Source organism: Pseudorasbora parva, chromosome 16, assembly GCF_024679245.1.
Source record: "Pseudorasbora parva isolate DD20220531a chromosome 16, ASM2467924v1, whole genome shotgun sequence".
NCBI classification, from domain to species: Eukaryota; Metazoa; Chordata; class Actinopteri; order Cypriniformes; family Gobionidae; genus Pseudorasbora; species Pseudorasbora parva.
Window position 1 is genome coordinate 12,437,670 of NC_090187.1, and position 20,243 is coordinate 12,457,912.

General features: G+C 43.4%; 1 protein-coding gene across 1 annotated transcript; it reads right to left on the reverse strand.

Moving 5' to 3' along the window:
• Positions 1-4,530: 4,530 nt before the first annotated feature.
• LOC137043437 (uncharacterized) lies at positions 4,531-9,617 on the reverse strand. The gene is made up of 2 exons (XM_067419710.1): positions 8,095-9,617; positions 4,531-4,779 (listed from the first exon to the last, which is right to left on the reverse strand). Exons 1-2 carry the CDS (start codon positions 9,208-9,210, stop codon positions 4,777-4,779), a joined length of 1,119 nt encoding a protein of 372 aa, XP_067275811.1. The 5' UTR covers positions 9,211-9,617; the 3' UTR covers positions 4,531-4,776.
• Positions 9,618-20,243: the final 10,626 nt, after the last annotated feature.

Sequence of the window (20,243 nt, forward strand, 5' to 3'; positions counted from 1 at the left end):
GATCTCCCTGGGTTTTTTGACCTTCTTTGATGAAAGTAATGATGCTGGGGAATACTAGATGAGATTTGTCTGAAATAAGGTAAAAAAATAAAAAAATAATGTTCATTTTTTCGCAGAAACCAATCGTTTCGTGTCTTAAAGGGGTGATGAATTGAGAAATCAACTTTCCCTTGTGTTTTTGATATATAAAAGGTCATGGTAATAGAAGAATATCCTGTAAGTTTCAGAGCTGAAAATCTCCTTGTTATTCAAAGAAAAGCTTTTATAGACACCAGGCCCAGAAAACGATCATGAGCTTCATCCTTACGTCATCGCGCGATGAAACACACCTCTACAGAACGTGTAATTCAGTAGCCCCGCCCACCGACTCATGGAGCTGATTGGCTCACAGCCAGCAGCAATAAACATGTGAAAGAAGATAGCAAGATAATGTGGAAGAACACAATCGCTGCATAAGCTTCCTTCGGATCATGATATTAGGAATGTGCGATACTACATTTATTTTTAATGAAGTTCCAGCTCACCTGGGGAAGAACGTTTGTGTGTTCGCATCATTTCACTGCGGAATCATTTGTAAACAAGCCTCAAGTGCTGGATTTGCAGACACAATGTTGTGCCTTCTATACTGGATCCGACAGGAATGGTGCAACACACTTATGTGAGTAAAACGTCTTTTTTATTTGTAATAGTACTAGTCCTGGGGCTGTACCAGACCAAAACGTACGCCCGTCGGCAGAAATTCTTTCTTGATCTGGGAGTGCACGTGTGTGTGTGTGTGTGTGTGTGTGTGTGTGTGTGTGTGTGTGTGTGTGTGTGTGTGTGAGTGTGTGTGTGTGTGTGTGTGTGTGTGTGTGTGTGTGCGTGTGTGTGTGTGTGTGTGTGTGTGTGTGTGTGTGTGTGTGTGTGTGTAAGGGCACGGTTGACAGATATATCGACCGATCGTACGTGTGCGAGCCATGTAATACATTTGCGGGTGGATGAGAAATAAATCATTGTGTTTGTTTGATAAAGACAAGTTGCAGTTGCCGCTTTCAAAATAATCTCTACCTCATGTGACCTGAACTGACAGGGGCTGGATATGACAACGGAGCTGAAGCTCATAAAATATGCAAATCTTCTCCAATCCTAGCCGTGGGCATTTACTTCCAAGTCTCCAGCACGCCCATCAAAACCCAGCGTTCAGGAGACAGCCTCACAACCAGTGTAAAAAAATAGCCTATTACTTATTAGTTATGATGTTTTTGAATGTTAAAACCTCACAAATGTCATTAGTAGAGAAAAAAAGCCAGTTCATAACACCTTTAAGACATCAATGTGTCGCTACGAGCCACAGGGTTTAATATAGATTCATATGTGATTTTACTCTCATACAAATACACCCCATTGACATGCATTATATGAGCAATGGTTGGAGTTAAAATCGTTAAATTTGTTAAGAAACAAACACACATCTCGGATGCCCTGAGGGTAAGCAGATAAACATCAAATTTTCATTTTTGGGTGACCTATCCCTTTAATGACTATACACCAGAAAAAATGAGTAGCAAAATATTAACATTAACTGCTATTAACTAACATGTAAATAACAAATAACAAATTACTAAGTATGAGCACAGTAATAGCGGGTAGTTCAATAAAAGCTAATCAATAACAACAGGTTCATTATTAATGTGAAGTGAAGTGAAGTGAAGCTCATGGTAACCCAGTAGTAATGACTCAGGTATTACCAAATCATTCCTTCAAAAGGAATTACAAATTATTCGAAGCAGTATTATAAAGTGTGTGTGTGTGTGCGCGTGTGTGCGTGTGTGAGAGAGAGAGAGAGAGAGAGAGAGAGAGAGAGAGAGAGAGAGAGAGAGAGAGAGAGAGAGAGAGAGAGAGAGAGAGAGAGAGAGAGAGAGAGAGAGAGAGAGAGAGAGAGAGAGAGAGAGATGGTTGTACTGGTTTTCAGAGTTCAGTGTATTTTGGCAGAGTTTTTTCGGTCAAATTTACCTACAGTAAATCAAGATCAGTTCAGCCCTGCACCACCTCCGTCAAGCTTGCATATTTCTGAAAACCATTCATCACAGCGCTGCTTTGTGTTTCTGAGCTAGAGAGACAGGGGTGGAAGGGAAAAGCTCTACTCAGCTAAAAGTTTCAAAGTTTTTCTGGGAAATAGAAATGCAATCGCTCATCCTCGTTCCATACATCTCAATTTATCTTTTTGTGCTGTGATTTATCTTAACCGTTTTGACAAAAAACTCCTGACACTGCATAAAAAGAATAAAGCAACTAAAAATTCAATCCAAACAATGAACAGCATCATCCTCATGAAAAAATTAGATACTTTCAGTAGCCCTGTTTATAAACCCAAAAGTTTACCATATTTAATTTTAAAAATAGCATAGTTCCTGCAATAATTACTACTAGAACAAAAATGTGGTAATATTATTAGCCAAAACTGTTATCGAAGAATAAATAAAAGTGAATATATTCATCAATAAAGGAAATACTCTGAAAGGTTCTTAGCTTAAAGTAATGCACAAAAGTTTTTAGTCAGCCACAAATTGTGCTAGTTCTCCCACTTAAAAAGATGAGAGAGGCCTGTAATTTTCATCATATGTACACTTCAACTATGAGAGACAGAATGAGAAATAAAAATCACATTGTCTGATTTTTAAAGAATTTATTTGCAAATTATGGTGGAAAATAAGTATGTGGTCACCTACAACATAGAAAGATGGCTCTCACAAACCTGTAACTTCTTCTTTAAGAGGATCTCTTAAGAGGTTCTGCCCTCCACTCGTGACCTCTATTAATGGCACCTGTTTGAACTCATTGTCAGTATAAAAGACACCTGTCCACAACCTCAAACAGTCAGACTCAAAACTCCACTATGGCTAAGACCAAAGAGCTGTCAAAGGACACCAGAAACAAAATTGTAGACCTGCACCAGGCTGGGAAGACTGAATCTGAAATAGGTAAGCAGCTTGGTATAAATAAATAAACTGTGGGAGCAATTATTAGAAAATACAAGACCACTGATAAGCTGCCTCGATCCACACAAATCTCACCTCGTGGGGTCAAAATTATCACAAGAACGTTGAACAAAAATCCCAGAACCACACGGGAGGACCTAGTGAATGACCAGCAGAGAGCTGGGACCAAAGTAACAAAGGCTACCGTCAGTAACACACTACGTTGCCAGGGACTCAAATCCTGCAGTGCCAGACGTGTCCCCCTGCTTAAGCCAGTACTTGTATGGGCTCGTCTGAAGTTTGCTAGAGAGCATTTGGATGATCCCGAAGAGGATTGGGAGAATGTCATATGTTCAGATGAAAACAAAATACTTTTTGGTAAAAACTCACCTTGTCATTTTTTAAGGAGAAAGAATTTTCAGTTGCACCATACCGACTGTGAAGCATGGGGGTGGAAACATCATGTTTTGGGGTTGATTTTCTGCAAAGGGACCAGGACGACTGATCCGTGTAAAGGAAACAATGAATGGAGCCATGTATCATGAGATTTTGAGTAAAAACCTCCTTCCATCAGCAAGGGCATTGAAGATGAAACTGTTGGGTCCTTCAGCATGACAATGATCCCAAACACACCGTCCGGGCAACAAAGGAGTGGCTTTCTTAAGAAGCATTTCAAGGTCCTGAATTCTCCAGATCTCAACCCCATTGAAAATCTTTGGAGGGAGTTTCCCAGCGACAGCCCCAAAACATCACTGCTCTAGAGCAGTGGAGGAACGAACCAAACTACCAGCAACAGTGTGTGAAAACCTTGTGGAGACTTACAAAAAACGTTTGACCTCTTTTACCATAATTTGCAAATAAATTCTTTAAAGGGGGGGTGAAATGCTGTTTCATGCATACTGATCTTTTTACACTGTTAAAGACATGGAATCCCATACTAAACATGGACAAAGTTTCAAAAGTTAAGGTGGACGTTTGATGGGAGTACTTCTTTGTCAAAAATACTACTTCCGGTTAGACATAAGTTTCGGCAAGTTTTTTGCGATCATGCGTCCCCTTTGACGTTAATGGGGGCGGAATTTCCTTGTATGGGCCTTACGGACAATTCTACCGGAAGAGCGTGAGAGAGAGAGAGGGAGAGAGAGCGAAAGCAACAGGCTATGCCCATCAAAGCGCTCGTAGGCTGCGCTGCACAGGTAATGTGCACAATTAACAATGACATCAAAAAGTGCGTTTTTGGTTGCCAGACCAAGACAGTCCTGCACAGATTCCCCAAAAACCCTGCGGTAAGGCAACAGTGGATGGAATTTGCTTTTCCGGATCAGCAACTGAGTTGCGCGAATGTTTATATCTGTTCGCTGCATTTCGGTGCCGACTGTTTCATAAACAAGGCCCAGCTTGACGCCGGATTTTCCAATCGCCTAATGCTGAATGATGGAGCAGTCCCAACGATAAAGGTCCCAACGTTAGAACCGCAGGCGGTGAGTGAGACTGCTTCAAATGTCTGTGTTTTTGCCTATGCTCATCAAGTAGCCCAAACATGATCACGTATAGTTACTATATTGTAACAAGTTCGATGAGGTAAGGAAGGAAGAGGACACGGGGGTCGGCAGGACTGTTGATACTTTTTATTATTCTCTTAAACACAAACGTGCACACTTCCTTGTGTGTCTTATTCTCATAGATCGCTCAGTCTCTATAACACTTCCGGGTCACGCACTTCCGGCTTCCGGTATTCTCTGGGTCTCGTATCAACAGTCCGACTCTCTCTCTCCTCGGTCTCCGGTTCCGCTGGTGTTTTATCCCGTCTCCGCGCTCATTACTAGAACAAGAGACAGGTGTTATTAATCTGCGTCCAACCCACTCACTTACCGCTCGTCCCGCGGCCCTCTCTCCCGCTGCAGACCTCGCTGAACCACGCCCCCCTTGCCACATACCCCCACCGCCCGACTCAGGCCGGGGAGCCGTCCGGCCTGCAGCCCCCCCCCCCCCCCCATTTCTGGAGAGGAAATCGGCCACAGCCATCTGAGCACCCGGCCTGTGGACCACCTTGAACTTAAACGGCTGAAGAGCCAGATACCAACGGGTGATCCGCGCGTTGGTATCCTTCATGCGGTGGAGCCATTGGAGAGGAGCGTGGTCCGAACAGAGAGTGAACTCCCGCCCCAGGAGGTAATAGCGGAGGGTGAGAACGGCCCATCTGATGGCCAAACACTCCTTTTCTATGGTGCTGTACTTAGCTTCTCTCTTGGAGAGCTTACGGCTAATGTACAGCACCGGCCGCTCTCCCCCCTCCACCTCCTGGGCCAGGACTGCGCCCAGCCCCCTGTCCGACGCGTCAGTCTGCAACAAGAAAGGGAGAGAAAAGTCAGGGGAGTGTAACAGCGGCCCGCCACATAGGGCAGCCTTTACTTGGGTAAAAGCCTGTTGACACGGCTCCGTCCACTGGACCGTATCTGGTAGCCCCTTTCTAGTAAGATCAGTCAAAGGGCTGGTGAGGTCCGAATAATTTGGTATAAACCGTCTATAATATCCCGCCAGCCCCAAGAACTGTCTTACCTCCTTTTTGGTCTTGGGCCTCGGACAGGTTGCAATTGCGGCAGTCTTATCAATTTGGGGACGCACCTGCCCATGACCCAAGTGGAAGCCCAGATACCTTACTTCCACCCGCCCAATCGCACACTTCTTCGGATTGGCCGTGAGCCCCGCTCTCCTCAGCGACCTCAGGACCGCCCTCACATGCTGCATATGCCGCTGCCAGTCGTGACTATAAATCACTATGTCATCTAGGTACGCAGCAGCATATGCAGCATGGGGACGCAAAATCCTATCCATGAGTCGCTGGAAGGTCGCGGGCGCCCCGAACAAGCCGAACGGAAGCGTGACAAATTGGTGTAATCCGAACGGCGTGGTGAAAGCTGTTTTTTTCTTTGGACAATGGAGACAAGGGGATCTGCCAATAGCCCTTTGTTAAGTCCAGTGTCGAATAAAATCGAGCCGAGCCTAACCGATCAAGCAATTCGTCAACCCGTGGCATTGGATACGCGTCGAACTTCGACACAGCGTTCACCTTGCGGTAGTCCACACAGAACCTGACCGAGCCGTCCGTCTTGGGGACCAAGACTATCGGGCTCGCCCAGTCACTGTTGGACTCCTCGATTACTCCCATGTCGAGCATTGCGCCTAATTCGTCCTGAACTACTTTTTTCTTGTGTTCAGGCAAGCGATACGGCCGGCTGCGAACTACCACGCCCGGCTCGGTCTCGATATGGTGCTGAATCAAGTCGGTACGTCCCGGTAGGGGCGAGAACACGTCAGCGAACTCCGCTTGCAACTTCGATAAATCAGCGAGTTGTAACGGTGAGAGGTGGTCTCCCCCAGGGGCCAGCGCGACTGATTGCGCCTTAATGCTCGCCTCTGGCCCGAGATCATCCTCTCCCCCGATCACCGTTGCCAACAACACCGATTCCACCTCATTCCATTTTTTCAGCAGATTGAGGTGGTATATTTGACGTGCCCCGTTCCTATCGGATCGTATCACTTCATAATCGAGCTCTCCTATCTGTCGTGCGACCTCAAACGGCCCCTGCCACTTCGACATTAATTTTGAGCTCGAGGTTGGGAGTAGAACGAGCACTTTCTCTCCCGGTGTGAATTTGCGCAGTTTAGTACCCCTGTTATATGACCGGCTCTGGCGGTCCTGGGCTTGCAACAAATTCTCCCTAGATAGCCGCCCCAATGTGTGGAGTTTTGTTCGCAAGTCCATGACGTACTGAATTTCGTTTTTGGCCAACGACGGCCCCTCCTCCCAAGTTTCTCGTAGGACGTCCAGCACCCCCCGTGGCTGACGCCCGTAGAGAAGCTCGAAGGGGGAAAACCCCGTGGAGGCTTGCGGGACCTCGCGCACAGCAAATAAGAGGGGTTCTAACCACCGATCCCAATTCTTGGCGTCTTCTTGTACGAATTTACGGATCATGGATTTAAGAGTGCGATTAAATCGTTCGACCAACCCGTCTGTTTGTGGGTGATAGACGCTGGTTCGAATGGATTTAATGCCCAATAATCCATACAATTCGCTTAACGTGCGTGACATAAACGCCGTGCCTTGATCAGTGAGGATTTCTTTCGGAATCCCCACCCGGGAGATTAAACGAAACAGTGCGTCCGCAACACTCTTCGCCGAGATGTTGCGGAGAGCCACTGCTTCCGGGTATCGTGTTGCGTAGTCCACGATAACTAGCGCAAAACGATGCCCGCGTGCGGATCGTTCTAATGGCCCGATGAGGTCCATCGCAATTCTCTCGAAGGGGACCTGCATTAATGGAAGGGGGCGCAATGGCGCTTTTGGGGCGGCCAGTGGGTTCACCAACTGACATTCAGGACAAGACGCGCACCACCTGCGCACATTGTCATAAATGCCTGGCCAAAAGAATCGGGTCATTAAACGATTCAGCGTGGCCGCCTGTCCCAGGTGGCCCGCCATCGGGTTAGAATGAGCCGCCTGAAAAAGCATTTCCCGGCGGCTCTTTGGTACTAACAATTGGGTTGTATCCATTTTTGTCTGAGCGTCTTGGGTCACTCGATACAACCTATCTTTAATTATGGCAAAATACGGATACGTGACGGGCAATGCGGGTTGGAGGGACTGACCGTCGATCGTGCGGACCTGCTGAAACGCATGTTTTAGCGTCTCGTCTTGAGACTGCTCCAGAGGGAAGTCATCGCGGTCCGAGAGAATCAGTCTCTCAACCCCGCTCGGTTCCTCTGAAGCCGCTCCCAAGGGCCCCGTATCAGCCTCGCCAACCTGCACTCGCACCGCCCCGTTCCTAGCCTTGTTTTCCCAAGCGGCATCCGCGCACAACGACCCCAATAACGCCGAAAAGGCGGGCCAATTCGTCCCCAGAATTAGCGGATGCCGGAGGTGGGGACTAACCGCCACCTCAACACTATGCTTTTCTCCCCTAAATTGTATCGTGACTGGGACAATCGGATATTCCACCACATCCCCGTGCACACACCGCACCTTAACCACGCGGCTTGTATCCAACGCCCCAGGCTGAATCAGGCTTTGATGGATCGAGGTTTGGTTACATCCTGAATCCACCAAGGCCTGATATGTACCCCCCTTGATACTTACAGGAATTTGGTACTCTCCTGCTTGATCGGGGGTGGTCCGCTGGACGTCCGGGATCCGGATCATTGTTCCGATGTCCATCATCGGACATCGGTCCACAAAATGATCCGGATCACCGCACCGCCAGCAGGCCAGCCCAGGCCTACCCGCCGCCCCGGCGGCGGGGAGTGGGTTGGAGGCTGAGCGCGGATAGGGGGCGGAACCGGATCCATAGTCACTAGCCGTCCCCAGCGGCCCCGCCCCCCTGGGCGGGACCCGCGAACTCCCAGACGGTCCAGGGCCCATCCCACCCCGGCCTCTGGGGGAAACGCGAGGCGGGCCTGGAGGGCGGGACCTGGGGAGAGGGACAGGTCGAGAGAGAGAGAGAGAAGGGGGAGAGAGAGAGGGAGAAGTTAGTGGGGGTGCGCCGACCCCCGGGCACGCCACCAGGTGGTCCTCCGCCAAATTGATGGCCGTCTCCAGCGACGTGGGCCGGTGGCACTGGACCCACTCGGCGGTCTTCCTGGGGAGCCGAGTGATGAACTGCTCCAGCACCACCAGATCGACGACATGGTCCACGTCGCTGCCGCCGGCCAGCAGCCATCTGCGGCACTCGTCCCGGAGCTGTTGGGCCAAGGCGAAGGGTCGACCGGACTCGCCCCACTCCAGGGAGCGGAAACGCTGGCGGTGTTGTTCTGGGGTCCGGCCGACCCGCTGAAGAATGGCCCGCTTCAGGTCATCGTAGTCCAGGAGGTTCGCAACCGGTAGATGTTGCGCGGCCGCCTGGGCTTCGCCGGATAGCAGTGGAATGAGGCGCACCGGCCACTGTGCCCGGGGCCATCCGCAGGCCTCCGCGGCTTTTTGAAAGAGGTCCACGAAGGCCTCGGGGTCGTCCTCCGGCCCCATCTTTTGTAGGGGCACGTGCACCGGTGCGCTGGCCCGCCCAGCGGCCTCGGCGCGAACCTCCCGGTCCATCCAGCTCCGGAACTGCTCGCGGTCCTCTTGCTGGCCTTGGACTATGGCCGCGAAGCGGCGCTCCTGTTCAGTCCGAAGGTCCAGCAACGCCGTGTGATGTTCCTGGTGGAGGGCCGCGAGCGAGGTGATGATCTCCGCAAATGGCGAGGCGGAGGGCGTTGTCATGGCGGCGGCTCTGTCCTGCTTCCTTCCCGGGTTTTCGGCACCAGTGTAACAAGTTCGATGAGGTAAGGAAGGAAGAGGACACGGGGGTCGGCAGGACTGTTGATACTTTTTATTATTCTCTTAAACACAAACGTGCACACTTCCTTGTGTGTCTTATTCTCATAGATCGCTCAGTCTCTATAACACTTCCGGGTCACGCACTTCCGGCTTCCGGTATTCTCTGGGTCTCGTATCAACAGTCCGACTCTCTCTCTCCTCGGTCTCCGGTTCCGCTGGTGTTTTATCCCGTCTCCGCGCTCATTACTAGAACAAGAGACAGGTGTTATTAATCTGCGTCCAACCCACTCACTTACCGCTCGTCCCGCGGCCCTCTCTCCCGCTGCAGACCTCGCTGAACCACGCCCCCCTTGCCACATATATATATTACTATATATAGAAATTGATCAATGGAGCATGCGATGTGTAGTGCGTGTACATTTGTTTAGCTGGCCACTATATGTGTAACTTTATGTTTGTGTATTGTAAAAGCACTCCAAACAACAATACACAAAGAGTGGGGAAATGTGTTGAACTAAATAAGCGCGCTTCTTCATTTAAATGCGCTACTATTCCGTGTCTTTCTATGTAAACACTAACTTAGCCTGTGCAAAACCAGTCCACTTAATAACGTTACAATTGTCTACACAAACCACGCGTAAACACACACACACACACACACGTGCACAACTGCACTTCTCACATGTACACCTTCAAAGACAAAAATACGACGATATAATTCAAGTATAAATATGTAAATAACACAAGTCGCTAAGCATATTATATAGTTAGTGTATAACTTGTACCACATAGAGACGTCCTGCTCTAGTCGTTTTTGCTGCTGCTCCTGTTCAACTGCAGCCTCTGGGTCTGATTCCGGATCATAGATGTATGGCTGTATCTGATTAAAAGCCATATTTTTATTTTGAATAAAGTTTTTCCCGCTGTTAGGGATGACACAGCTTTACGACGCACTCAACACAATAGCAGCGGCGTGCACACGTCATTATTTAGCTCCGCTCACACGATACGCCCCATCCCGCTCGGCTTTTTTCGGAAAGACTCGGAACAGCGCATCTTTCTTATATAATTATTAAAAAAATAAAGACTTTTCGGAGATATGCAGGATGCAATGCTACTCTATAGGTACTCAAGATTGACATGACACTGACTGAAACTGAGTGTTTCACCCCCCATTTTAAAAATCAGATATGATTGTCTGTATTATTATTATTATTATTTTCACATTCTGTCTGTCATAGTTGAAGTGTACTTATGATGAAAATTACAGGTCTCGCTCATATGACTAAATACTTTTTTGCCCCACTGTGTATATATATATATATATATATATATATATATATATATATATATATATATATATATATATAATTGTATAACCTATATATAGTATCAGTTATACAATGAAATAATAATGGTGGAGCTTGCCTTAACAAACTGAGAATACATTTTTGCACACAAAAATGCTGACAGGAAATATTATCCAGCACATTGTCACATGACATTAAACACACTGATGATTATTTTAATATTGAATGGTGCTCACTGCTTCCGTATCCTATTTCAGAGCTACAAAGCTCAGCAATGTTAAACAAAAGCAGGCGGAATTTTTGATTCAAAAGATTTATTTTGCTCTGGAAGTCACGTGGACTAAATATTGTAATTGACCCCTGGTGTATTGATTTTCCGGGGTGCCTTGGAGCACGTCAGGCTGCTTCCTGCGATATAATAGCCTTAAGGACTCAGAGTCTGAGCTATACATCATCATCTGGGGGGAGGATGATGAGGACCAGAGGGGCTTTTCCTAAACAAGAGGATGAAGACTTGTCATTTTAGTAATATCATGTATTTATTTCAGTTAGTAAGGGATAAATCACTCTTCTTGATCAAAAAATAAGAAAGAAAGATAATGATCCGCACTGTTAAGAGAATTAAACTCTTAAACTGTGTACTTGTCATGTGAAAATATCTTAACATCCTTAAAACAAGAGAATCATGACAACTTGAGAAGCAAAATCGCATAAAAATAAATCCTTATAGATACAGTCACAATGTGGCATGTAATGTGCATGGCGGAAGGAGTATAGATAACAAAATCAGTCTTTATTAAATCCACACAGAAAACGCAGGAGATTGCAGGACGAAACAATAAACACAACCACGTTTAACATTGATGATACTGGACAAATGAACTGGGGCAACTCAGGGCTAATACATGAAGAGCATAATCAAGATAAAACGGAACAGGTCAGTAGAACTAATTTACAACCAGGAAACTAACTATATAAAACTGGCAGGTAACAGGAAAAACAGAACACAGTAAAAAGAAACAAAAAGAGACCATAGATTTATTATTGTATCATTATTATTATTATTATTATTATTATTATTATTATTATTATTATTATTATTATTATTATTATTATTATTATTTTAGATAATTGCTTTTAAATACCATATTACTGGGTCATCCCAATATCGCTCCATAATTACCAGTTATGACCACCTAAGCGATCACACACACTCACAGCTTAACGTTTCCCTCAGGGGTTTGGTGTTAATTGTATTTATTGGCCTTCTCATTTTCAGAGTGTCTAATTTAGCAGCGTGAGATATATACATGCGCACACATACTGCATTATGCTGGGATGTGGTTCTGGAAAAAAAAAAAAAAAATCTGGGGAAAACACAACTGCTTTGTGCAGGAAGACACTAAAAACAGACACATGTACACGCTCGCGCACAGCCTCCTCAGAACCAGCTGAGGCTAGTTCAAGATCAATATTCCTCTCCCAGCCCAGCATCATTTAAAGAACCTAATTCAGAAATCCACCTTTCAGCACATACAAGCACCATTCCCCCATCTCTCTCACACTCTTGTTTATGGGGAAGTGTATTTTGGGTTTCCTGGGCTGTGCTGTGCACATGCAGACAGGTCTCAAACACAACGCTCATACAAACCAAACACACCTTGAAAAGATCCTGAGCACAGATGCTGTATTGTTTTAGTCTAGTACGCCAAGATGAAATAAATATGCATGTGTTAAATTGAATGAAAAGTAATGTGTAGAGTGGGGCTGTAGGGAAGTAAAAATGCATAAATTAGATTGGTAGTTTATCCTATGTTTATAGATTTCTCGTCAAATTATTTGTTCATTATATTCACTCTATAGCTGTATTTCTAGAATTGCCTCATTTGTGCACATGCAATTGTATCCAAATACATTTTTGGAGAAACATCTGGAATATGTGAGACATAAATGAGAACTTTATTAAGCTATGAAAGAGCAACATCTGATTTGCTTGACAGATATGACAATTGCTTGTCAAGAGGCACTGACAAAAACATATCTGACTGTAAAATGAAAAGGAAGAAATGTAAATAACCATCAAAATACTTTAAAACCCCTAAAGCTACAGAATAAAACACACACACACACACAAACACACACACACACACACACACACACACACACACACACACACACACACACACACACACACACACACACACACACACACACACACACACACACACACACACACACACATCTTTCATTTGTTTTTCCGGATCAATCTTTGTATTCGGAGGCCACCTGCGGTCTCTAAGAACAGCGGCTCTTGAAGGCCACGGAGTGTCCGACTGACAGCACCATGACACTCTGTCCTGTCTCACTCACTCACACACACACACACACACACACACACACACACACACACACACACACACACACACACACACACACACACACACACACACACACACACACACACACACACACACACACACACACACACACAGTTAAGGATGTGTAGAAGATGGTCTGTTCATCCTTTTGTTTCCTTTCGCTAACACCCTCCCCACCCTCCTGTTCTCCTCCTTACAACCCCCACCACTCCTTCTCTCCTGTCTTTTCTGCAAGGCCTCATGGGACCAGTCTCTATCGCTGATGACCGCCATGGGCTGGAAGGGGCCTTGCCCCCTTGGCCCCATCTCTCTCTCTCTCTCTCTCTCTCTCTCTCTCTCTCTCTCTCTCTCTCTCTCTCTCTCTCTCTCTCTCTCTCTCTCTCTCTCTCTCTCTCTCTCTCTCTCTCTCTCTCTCTCTCTCTCTCTCTCTCTCTCTCCATACAGCTACAGTGTTTAGTGTTATTTGTTAAGGCACAAATTAAACTTACATGGAAGGAGGGAAGCAAGGCACATTTAAAAAAATATAATATATAAGCCAACCTGAATAGCCTTAGTATCTCCTTAGTAACCACCCAGAACAGTTCCTGAACCTGTAAGAATGCCTTTATTATCAGTGTGTTTGTTTGTGTGTGTGTGGCCTGTTAAACCTTACATTATGGGGACAAAATTGCCCCACAAAGATGGCAATTTCCGAAAACCTTGTCCTTGTGGGGACATTTTTTGGCCCCCATGAGAAAAACATCTTAGAAATCATACTAAGTGAGGTTTTTTGAAAATATAAAAATTCAGAATGTTTCCTGTGATGGGTAGGTTTAGGGGTAGGGGCAGTGTAGGAGGATAGAAAACGAGATTTGTACAGTATAAAAACCATTACGCCTATGAAATGTCCCCATAAAACATGAAAACACAGTGTGTGTGTGTGTGTGTGTGTGTGTGTGTGTGTGTGTGTGTGTGTGTGTGTGTGTGTGTGTGTGTGTGTGTGTGTGTGTGTGTGTGTGTGTGTGTGTGTGTGTGTGTGTGTGTGTGTGTGTGTGTGTGTGTGTGTGTGTGAAAAAGCTGGACTACTGTCTCTGTGAATAAGAGGAGAGCTCCCTCTAGCCATAGTACACATACACAGCAGGAGTCTCACATTAACACTGCAAAATCAATACACACACAATTTCTCACATTTACTCTTTACAGTAACAGACACTCTGTACAGGACACTCGTTTTGTGACATATGTGGCAAACAGACATACACATAACTATGTTTAAAAAATAGGATGTGTGTAAAAAAAAAAAAAAAACATGTTTAACCATGTAAAAAAAAACATGGTCTTGATTATTGACATAAAATCTGGTCACTTTCTAGAGCTGCATTTCCCAAAAGCATCGTAAGCCTAAGTAGATTGTGTAGACCATTGGTGGCAATGGCTCTACGATCAACTTAGGCTTACAATGCTTTTGTGAAAAGCAAAAATGATTCTGGGCAACAACTGACTAGTTAGACAGGGGGTATCCGACAGAGAACAGTTTGCTTTGTTGACATAGCTGATATCACAATAATTAAAAGCAATGGAAAAACTGGTCTTATAATTACCTATTAACAACTATGTAATTATGTAAAATGTACAAATGTACATCAAATTATTGCAATTGCATTCATTCATGCAGCATACACTTTTCTCCAAAGCAACTTACAAATGAGGAATGTTACAAGTGTAAACCACTATGCACAGTTAGAACATGGGTAGAATGTCCTTAACATTCTATACCTGCTGCTGAATCCATCTCTACTATGTCTGGCCCAGGTGTCCTGAAGAAGGCTGCTCAGTGAAAAGGGCATCCTGCTGAGAGTAATGCCTGATGGGAAAGCAAAGCTATTGCCTGAGGCGGTTAGCTGGGCCTATAACCGAACAAAGACTCCAAAGTCTCGTTTGGCCAGCACTTTGCAGAAGGAAAGTGACATGGTGGGAGGGTTGCCATATTGAGATGTATTTGCAGTGTGTTTTAGCAAAATCTCTAATCCTAGAGCTGCTTCAGGTGTCAGAGGAGATCTTTTGAGTCCTCTAGCCTGCGGCATGTTCATTACAGGACTGCAAGACCCACACACTCACACACACTGCCAAAACAAGCCTGAGTTATTCTGTTTGAATACTGTTTGCCATTAAGTGATTATACTGGCAGATCCTATTGAGTTAAGACTTGAGAATACATGAAATCGATAATGCTACCACATAGTATATATATACACATAGTATATATATATATATATATATATATATATATATATATATATATATATATATATATATATATATATATATATATATATATATATATATATATATATATATATATATATATATGCACAAACAGAAAACTACCAAAAATTACCTTGGGAACCAATGTTACCAAGGTACTGTTTGAGGTACCTAGGAACACAAAATAAATACCATGGTATATGGATATGCTAATGTAACCAGGTATATATACAATCCTGGAGAAATTCACAAACAGGGTGGAAAATACCATGTCTTAATCTTTGAATCAACAAAACTCAATGTGAATTTGGTTGATTCAACAACCTTTTTTCCCCCAAGAGAACTCTGCAACCACTGCAGTTTGAAATATCTAATTTGTTCTCAGAGAGAGAGAGAGAGAGAGAGAGAGAGAGAGAGAGAGAGAGAGAGAGAGAGAGAGAGAGAGAGAGAGAGAGAGAGAGAGAGAGAGAGAGAGAGAGAGAGAGAGAGAGAGAGAGAGGCTTAACAATCTCTTTATTCGACCACTTGTCTTTCTACTTCAAATCATCCAATTGTTACAAATATAATTTACATTCTACAAATTTAAAATCAACATTTCATTTTCTCCAATTTCACAAAGAACTTCCCCCACTGACCATATTTCAGAAAACATTACAATGTTATTTACCAGTTTATAATATGTATACTCAATTTTTATTCTAGCCATTATCATTCCTTTTAAAACCATCTCAGCATTTGTTGAACCAATACCCAACATTTTGTTTTTCCTAGTTTTCCAGATCGACAATTTAGCCGACCCTAACAAAAAATTCAGTAAACATTTCTTCCTTTTTTCCTTGAAATTATATACTGGTCCACTTATAAAAATCTGATGCGAAAAAGTTCTCCACACTTTATAAAACATTGCGTCAAGAAATTAAAAACTCCCTTCAACCTAAAACAATCAATAAATAAGTGACTAACCGTTTCCTCTAAACCACAAAATAAACACTCTGTCCCCACTGCCGGATTCAGGTGTGCCACGTGTCTGTTCGTTGCTATAGCCCCGAACAACAACCTCCACTGCAGGTCTGCAGTGCGCTTCTCCACAGGCTGCTTATAAAGAGACCTCCAGGATGCCTTAAAATCAGTCCCAAACACTTCTGACCACTTCCAGGGCTTTACTCCTCTCAACACAGTCTGATGAGTTACTTTCACACATGTGATATATAGCTCTTTCTTCTTTATTTCTTGAAAACTGCCCAACTCAGGGTACTCAAATGATAGAATCGAATTGCTAGCTTCCTCATTTTCCTCTTGTACAGCCGCAGAAACTTTAATGGGTGGAAATGCATATTCCTCGCTCCAACCCTGTTTTAGTGCCTCTCGACAGGCACCAGGTAGAGCCGCCCACACTTCTTCCATTATTCTTCTCAGAAGGCGAAGAGATCTCAGCCCCGTCACACTCTGCAGAGACTCCGCTGTTTTCCAGCCATTTCCACTTCTCAGATCCCCCAACTTTACCAAACCAGCCTTTACAAAACAGCTTTCCACATATTTAGAGGACAGAATATTTGTTCGTATTAATGGATTATGGAACAACGGTTCTCCCATTATCCAGTCTTCTGGTCTTAAAATGTCTCTTTGTATAAAAAAAGTCTTTTTCCAAGCTTTCATCATTGACTTATAAAAAGGGGTTAAGTCCTTCAAATCCACTTCATCAATTTCCAGTAGAAACAGCTGTTTATCATACAATAGGCCCGATGTTTTCCGTAGAAGCGCACTAGCCACATTTATCCACCCAGCATCCTCTTCATACACCAGTCTCTGTGCCGCTTGTAGTCGAAACGCATTTATACGGCTTCGTACATCTATTAAACTTTGCCCTCCTTCATTCACTGGTAGATAAAGTGCCGGCCCTGGAATCCATTTCTGACCAGACCAGAAGAAATCCACTAATTTCCTCTGAATATTCTTAATACAGTCTTCTGGTGGCTCCAGTACATTCAATTTGTGCCATAACATAGATGCTGTCAGGTTGTTTGTGATTAAGACTCTGCCTCTATACGATAGTTCGGGCAATAGCCAATTCCACTTAGACAACTTGGCCACAACCTTCTCAAGCAGACCCTCCCAATTTTTTTCTTTATAATTCTCAGTCCCCAGAAACACCCCCAACACTTTAATGCCTTCCTTCCCCCATTTCAGACCTTCAGGAAGATGAGGTGAACCCTTTTCAACCCAAGAACCCACAACAAACCCCTCACACTTTGCCCAGTTAACCTTGGCTGAGGATGACTTTTCATACAGGTTTAAATTTTTACTAAGTATCTGAACATCATTTTGACCAGTAATAAAAATATTAACATCATCTGCATATGCAGATACAGAATACCTTAGCCCTGAATTGTCACCTGGTATCATTAAACCACTTAACTCTTTTCTTAGCTTGCACAATAAGGGTTCAATGGCTAAACTATAAAGCTGTCCTGATAGAGGACATCCCTGCCGGATTCCTCTTTTAACAGGGATCGGACAACTCAAGCCTCCTCCTATCTTGAGCATAATAGTGGCATCTTCATACAGTATTTTTATCCATGAAATAATATTCTCCCCAAATCCAAAAGTTTTCAACACAGTAAAAAGGTACTCATGACCTACCCGGTCAAAAGCTTTTTCTTGGTCTATAGATAAAAAACCCACATCAAGATTATTTCTAATAGACATTTCAATCACATCCCTCATAAGAAACAAATTGTCCATTATTGTACGCCCAGGAATGCAATAAGTCTGTTCTCTTTCCACCACAGTATGCAAGATTTGTTTTAATCTGTTGGCTAAACACTTAGACAGTATTTTATAGTCTAAACACATTAACGACACTGGGCGCCAATTCTTCAACCACCCCAGGTCACCATTTTTTGGTAGTAGTGACAACACAGCTCTCTGACAGCTTTTTGGTAGACAACCTCTTTTAAAACATTCACAAAATACATCATACAAATCATTTCCTAAAACACCCCAAAATGCTTGATAAAATTCTGCAGGTAACCCGTCCACTCCAGGTGATTTTCCTGTAGAAAGCTGCTGCACAGCCTTTGAAAGTTCATCAAGAGAAATCATTCTGTCCAATGTCTTTTGTTCCTCAGGCCTTAATTTAGGAAGGTCCTTTAAGAACTGGTCCATAGAAGCAACATCACAGTCCATATTGCCAAACAGTTCTTTATAAAAAGCAATACCCAGCTTTCTCATCTCTATTGGATCTGAGGTAATTGTTCCATTGTCTCTTTTAAGATGAAGCATACACTTCTTTTGTGCCTCTTTCCGTTCAAGGCCAAAAAAATAAGCAGTTGGAGCATCCATTTCTTTGATTGAAGATATTCTAGCTCGAACTAGTGCACCTTTCACTCTTTGTTCCAACAATGACTTCAACTCCATTTTCTTATTTTTTATTATATTCACTGTCCCACAATCCGCAACATCAATCATTCTTTTTTCCATTTCATTAATCTCAACTTCCAAACTTTTCACATTTCTCTTCACTGTGGCAGTAGCATTATAAGAAAATTGTTGACAAAAAACTTGAATCTGTGCCTTTCCAACCTCCCACCACTGAGTCAGACTTTCAAAATTGTCTTTCCCCTGTCTCCAAATATCCCAAAAACTACAAAATTTCTCAAAAAATTCCTTGTCCTGTAATAATTTTACATTAAAATGCCAATAAAATGTAGGTCTTGAAGTTTTTACCATATTGTAATCTAAAATCACCATATGATGATCTGAAAAACCATTTGGTAGTATGCATGCATTGATAACTCTATTTACTTCAGATTTACTTATATACAATCTATCCAATCTTGCTCCTGTCACAACAGAATCTTGCATCTTAATCCAGGTATATTGCTTCACCCTCTTATTCCTACTTCTCCACACATCCACTAAATTAAAATGATTTATAATGTCAAGTAATAACTTACTAGATTTTAAGTGAGGCTCTTCCCCATTCCTGTCCAATACAAAATTTGTTGTGCAATTCCAATCGCCTCCTATTATAACACATGCATTTCCATCATCATTCTGCTTTATTGCCTCATTTAACTTTTGAAATGTTTTTTCACGATTCAAACCTATATTTGGAGCGTACACATTAACAAAAAGGTATTTAACACTTCGAATTTCAGCTATAACTAATAAAACTCTACCTTTTTCTATCTCTATTGTTTTCACAATTTTTACATCAAGATATTTTGAAAAGAGAATTGCTACCCCCATACTAAAATTTGTTCCATGACTTAATTTACATTCTCCTTCCCACCATCTATACCACTCTACCTCATTATTACTATCAGAATGTGTCTCTTGTAAAAATATTATTTTAACATCATTTAATTTAATAAATTCAGAAACCATTGCTCTTTTAACCCTATCTCTTCCCCCATTGATGTTTAATGATCCTACTCTAACAACCTCCATAAAGTGCAAAAGAGGGAAAAGAGGGACAGAAAAGATAGAAAAAGAAACACCATTAGTGAATTACACATCATTTAAATTTCCTTTTCTTTAGGGTTTTCCCCTTCCTTATTTTCGTAACAAACTTTTTCAATCGAAACCTTTTCCTCTTATTTAGTTTGTCTTCTCCAACTCTCTTCATCCAATATAAGACAGAACGTTCAAATTCTTAGTGTCACTAAAATAATCCTCCACTTCTGCTATTCTCCCAAATGTCTCATCCAAAAATTCATCTATTTCTTCCAAAGAGTAAACCTGTTCGCATCCCATCTGAGATAAATTTGACACCTCTGAAACGTCTGACAAAGCACCATCCTCACTTTCCTCCTCACCTTCCTTTTCAACCATTTCTCCTGACTGTTCATCCTCTACAGTCACCATTCCTCCTTTTCCTAATTGATCTCTATCAACATCCCTCACTTTTTCACCACTTTCTACCTTTTCCGCTTGTTCTGTATTTTTCTCAACTTCTGTTATCACCATTTCTTCAACCACTGTAATTCAACATTGGCATTTTCTACCATCTTATACGTTTCCGTACTGGTCTCGCCCTCAG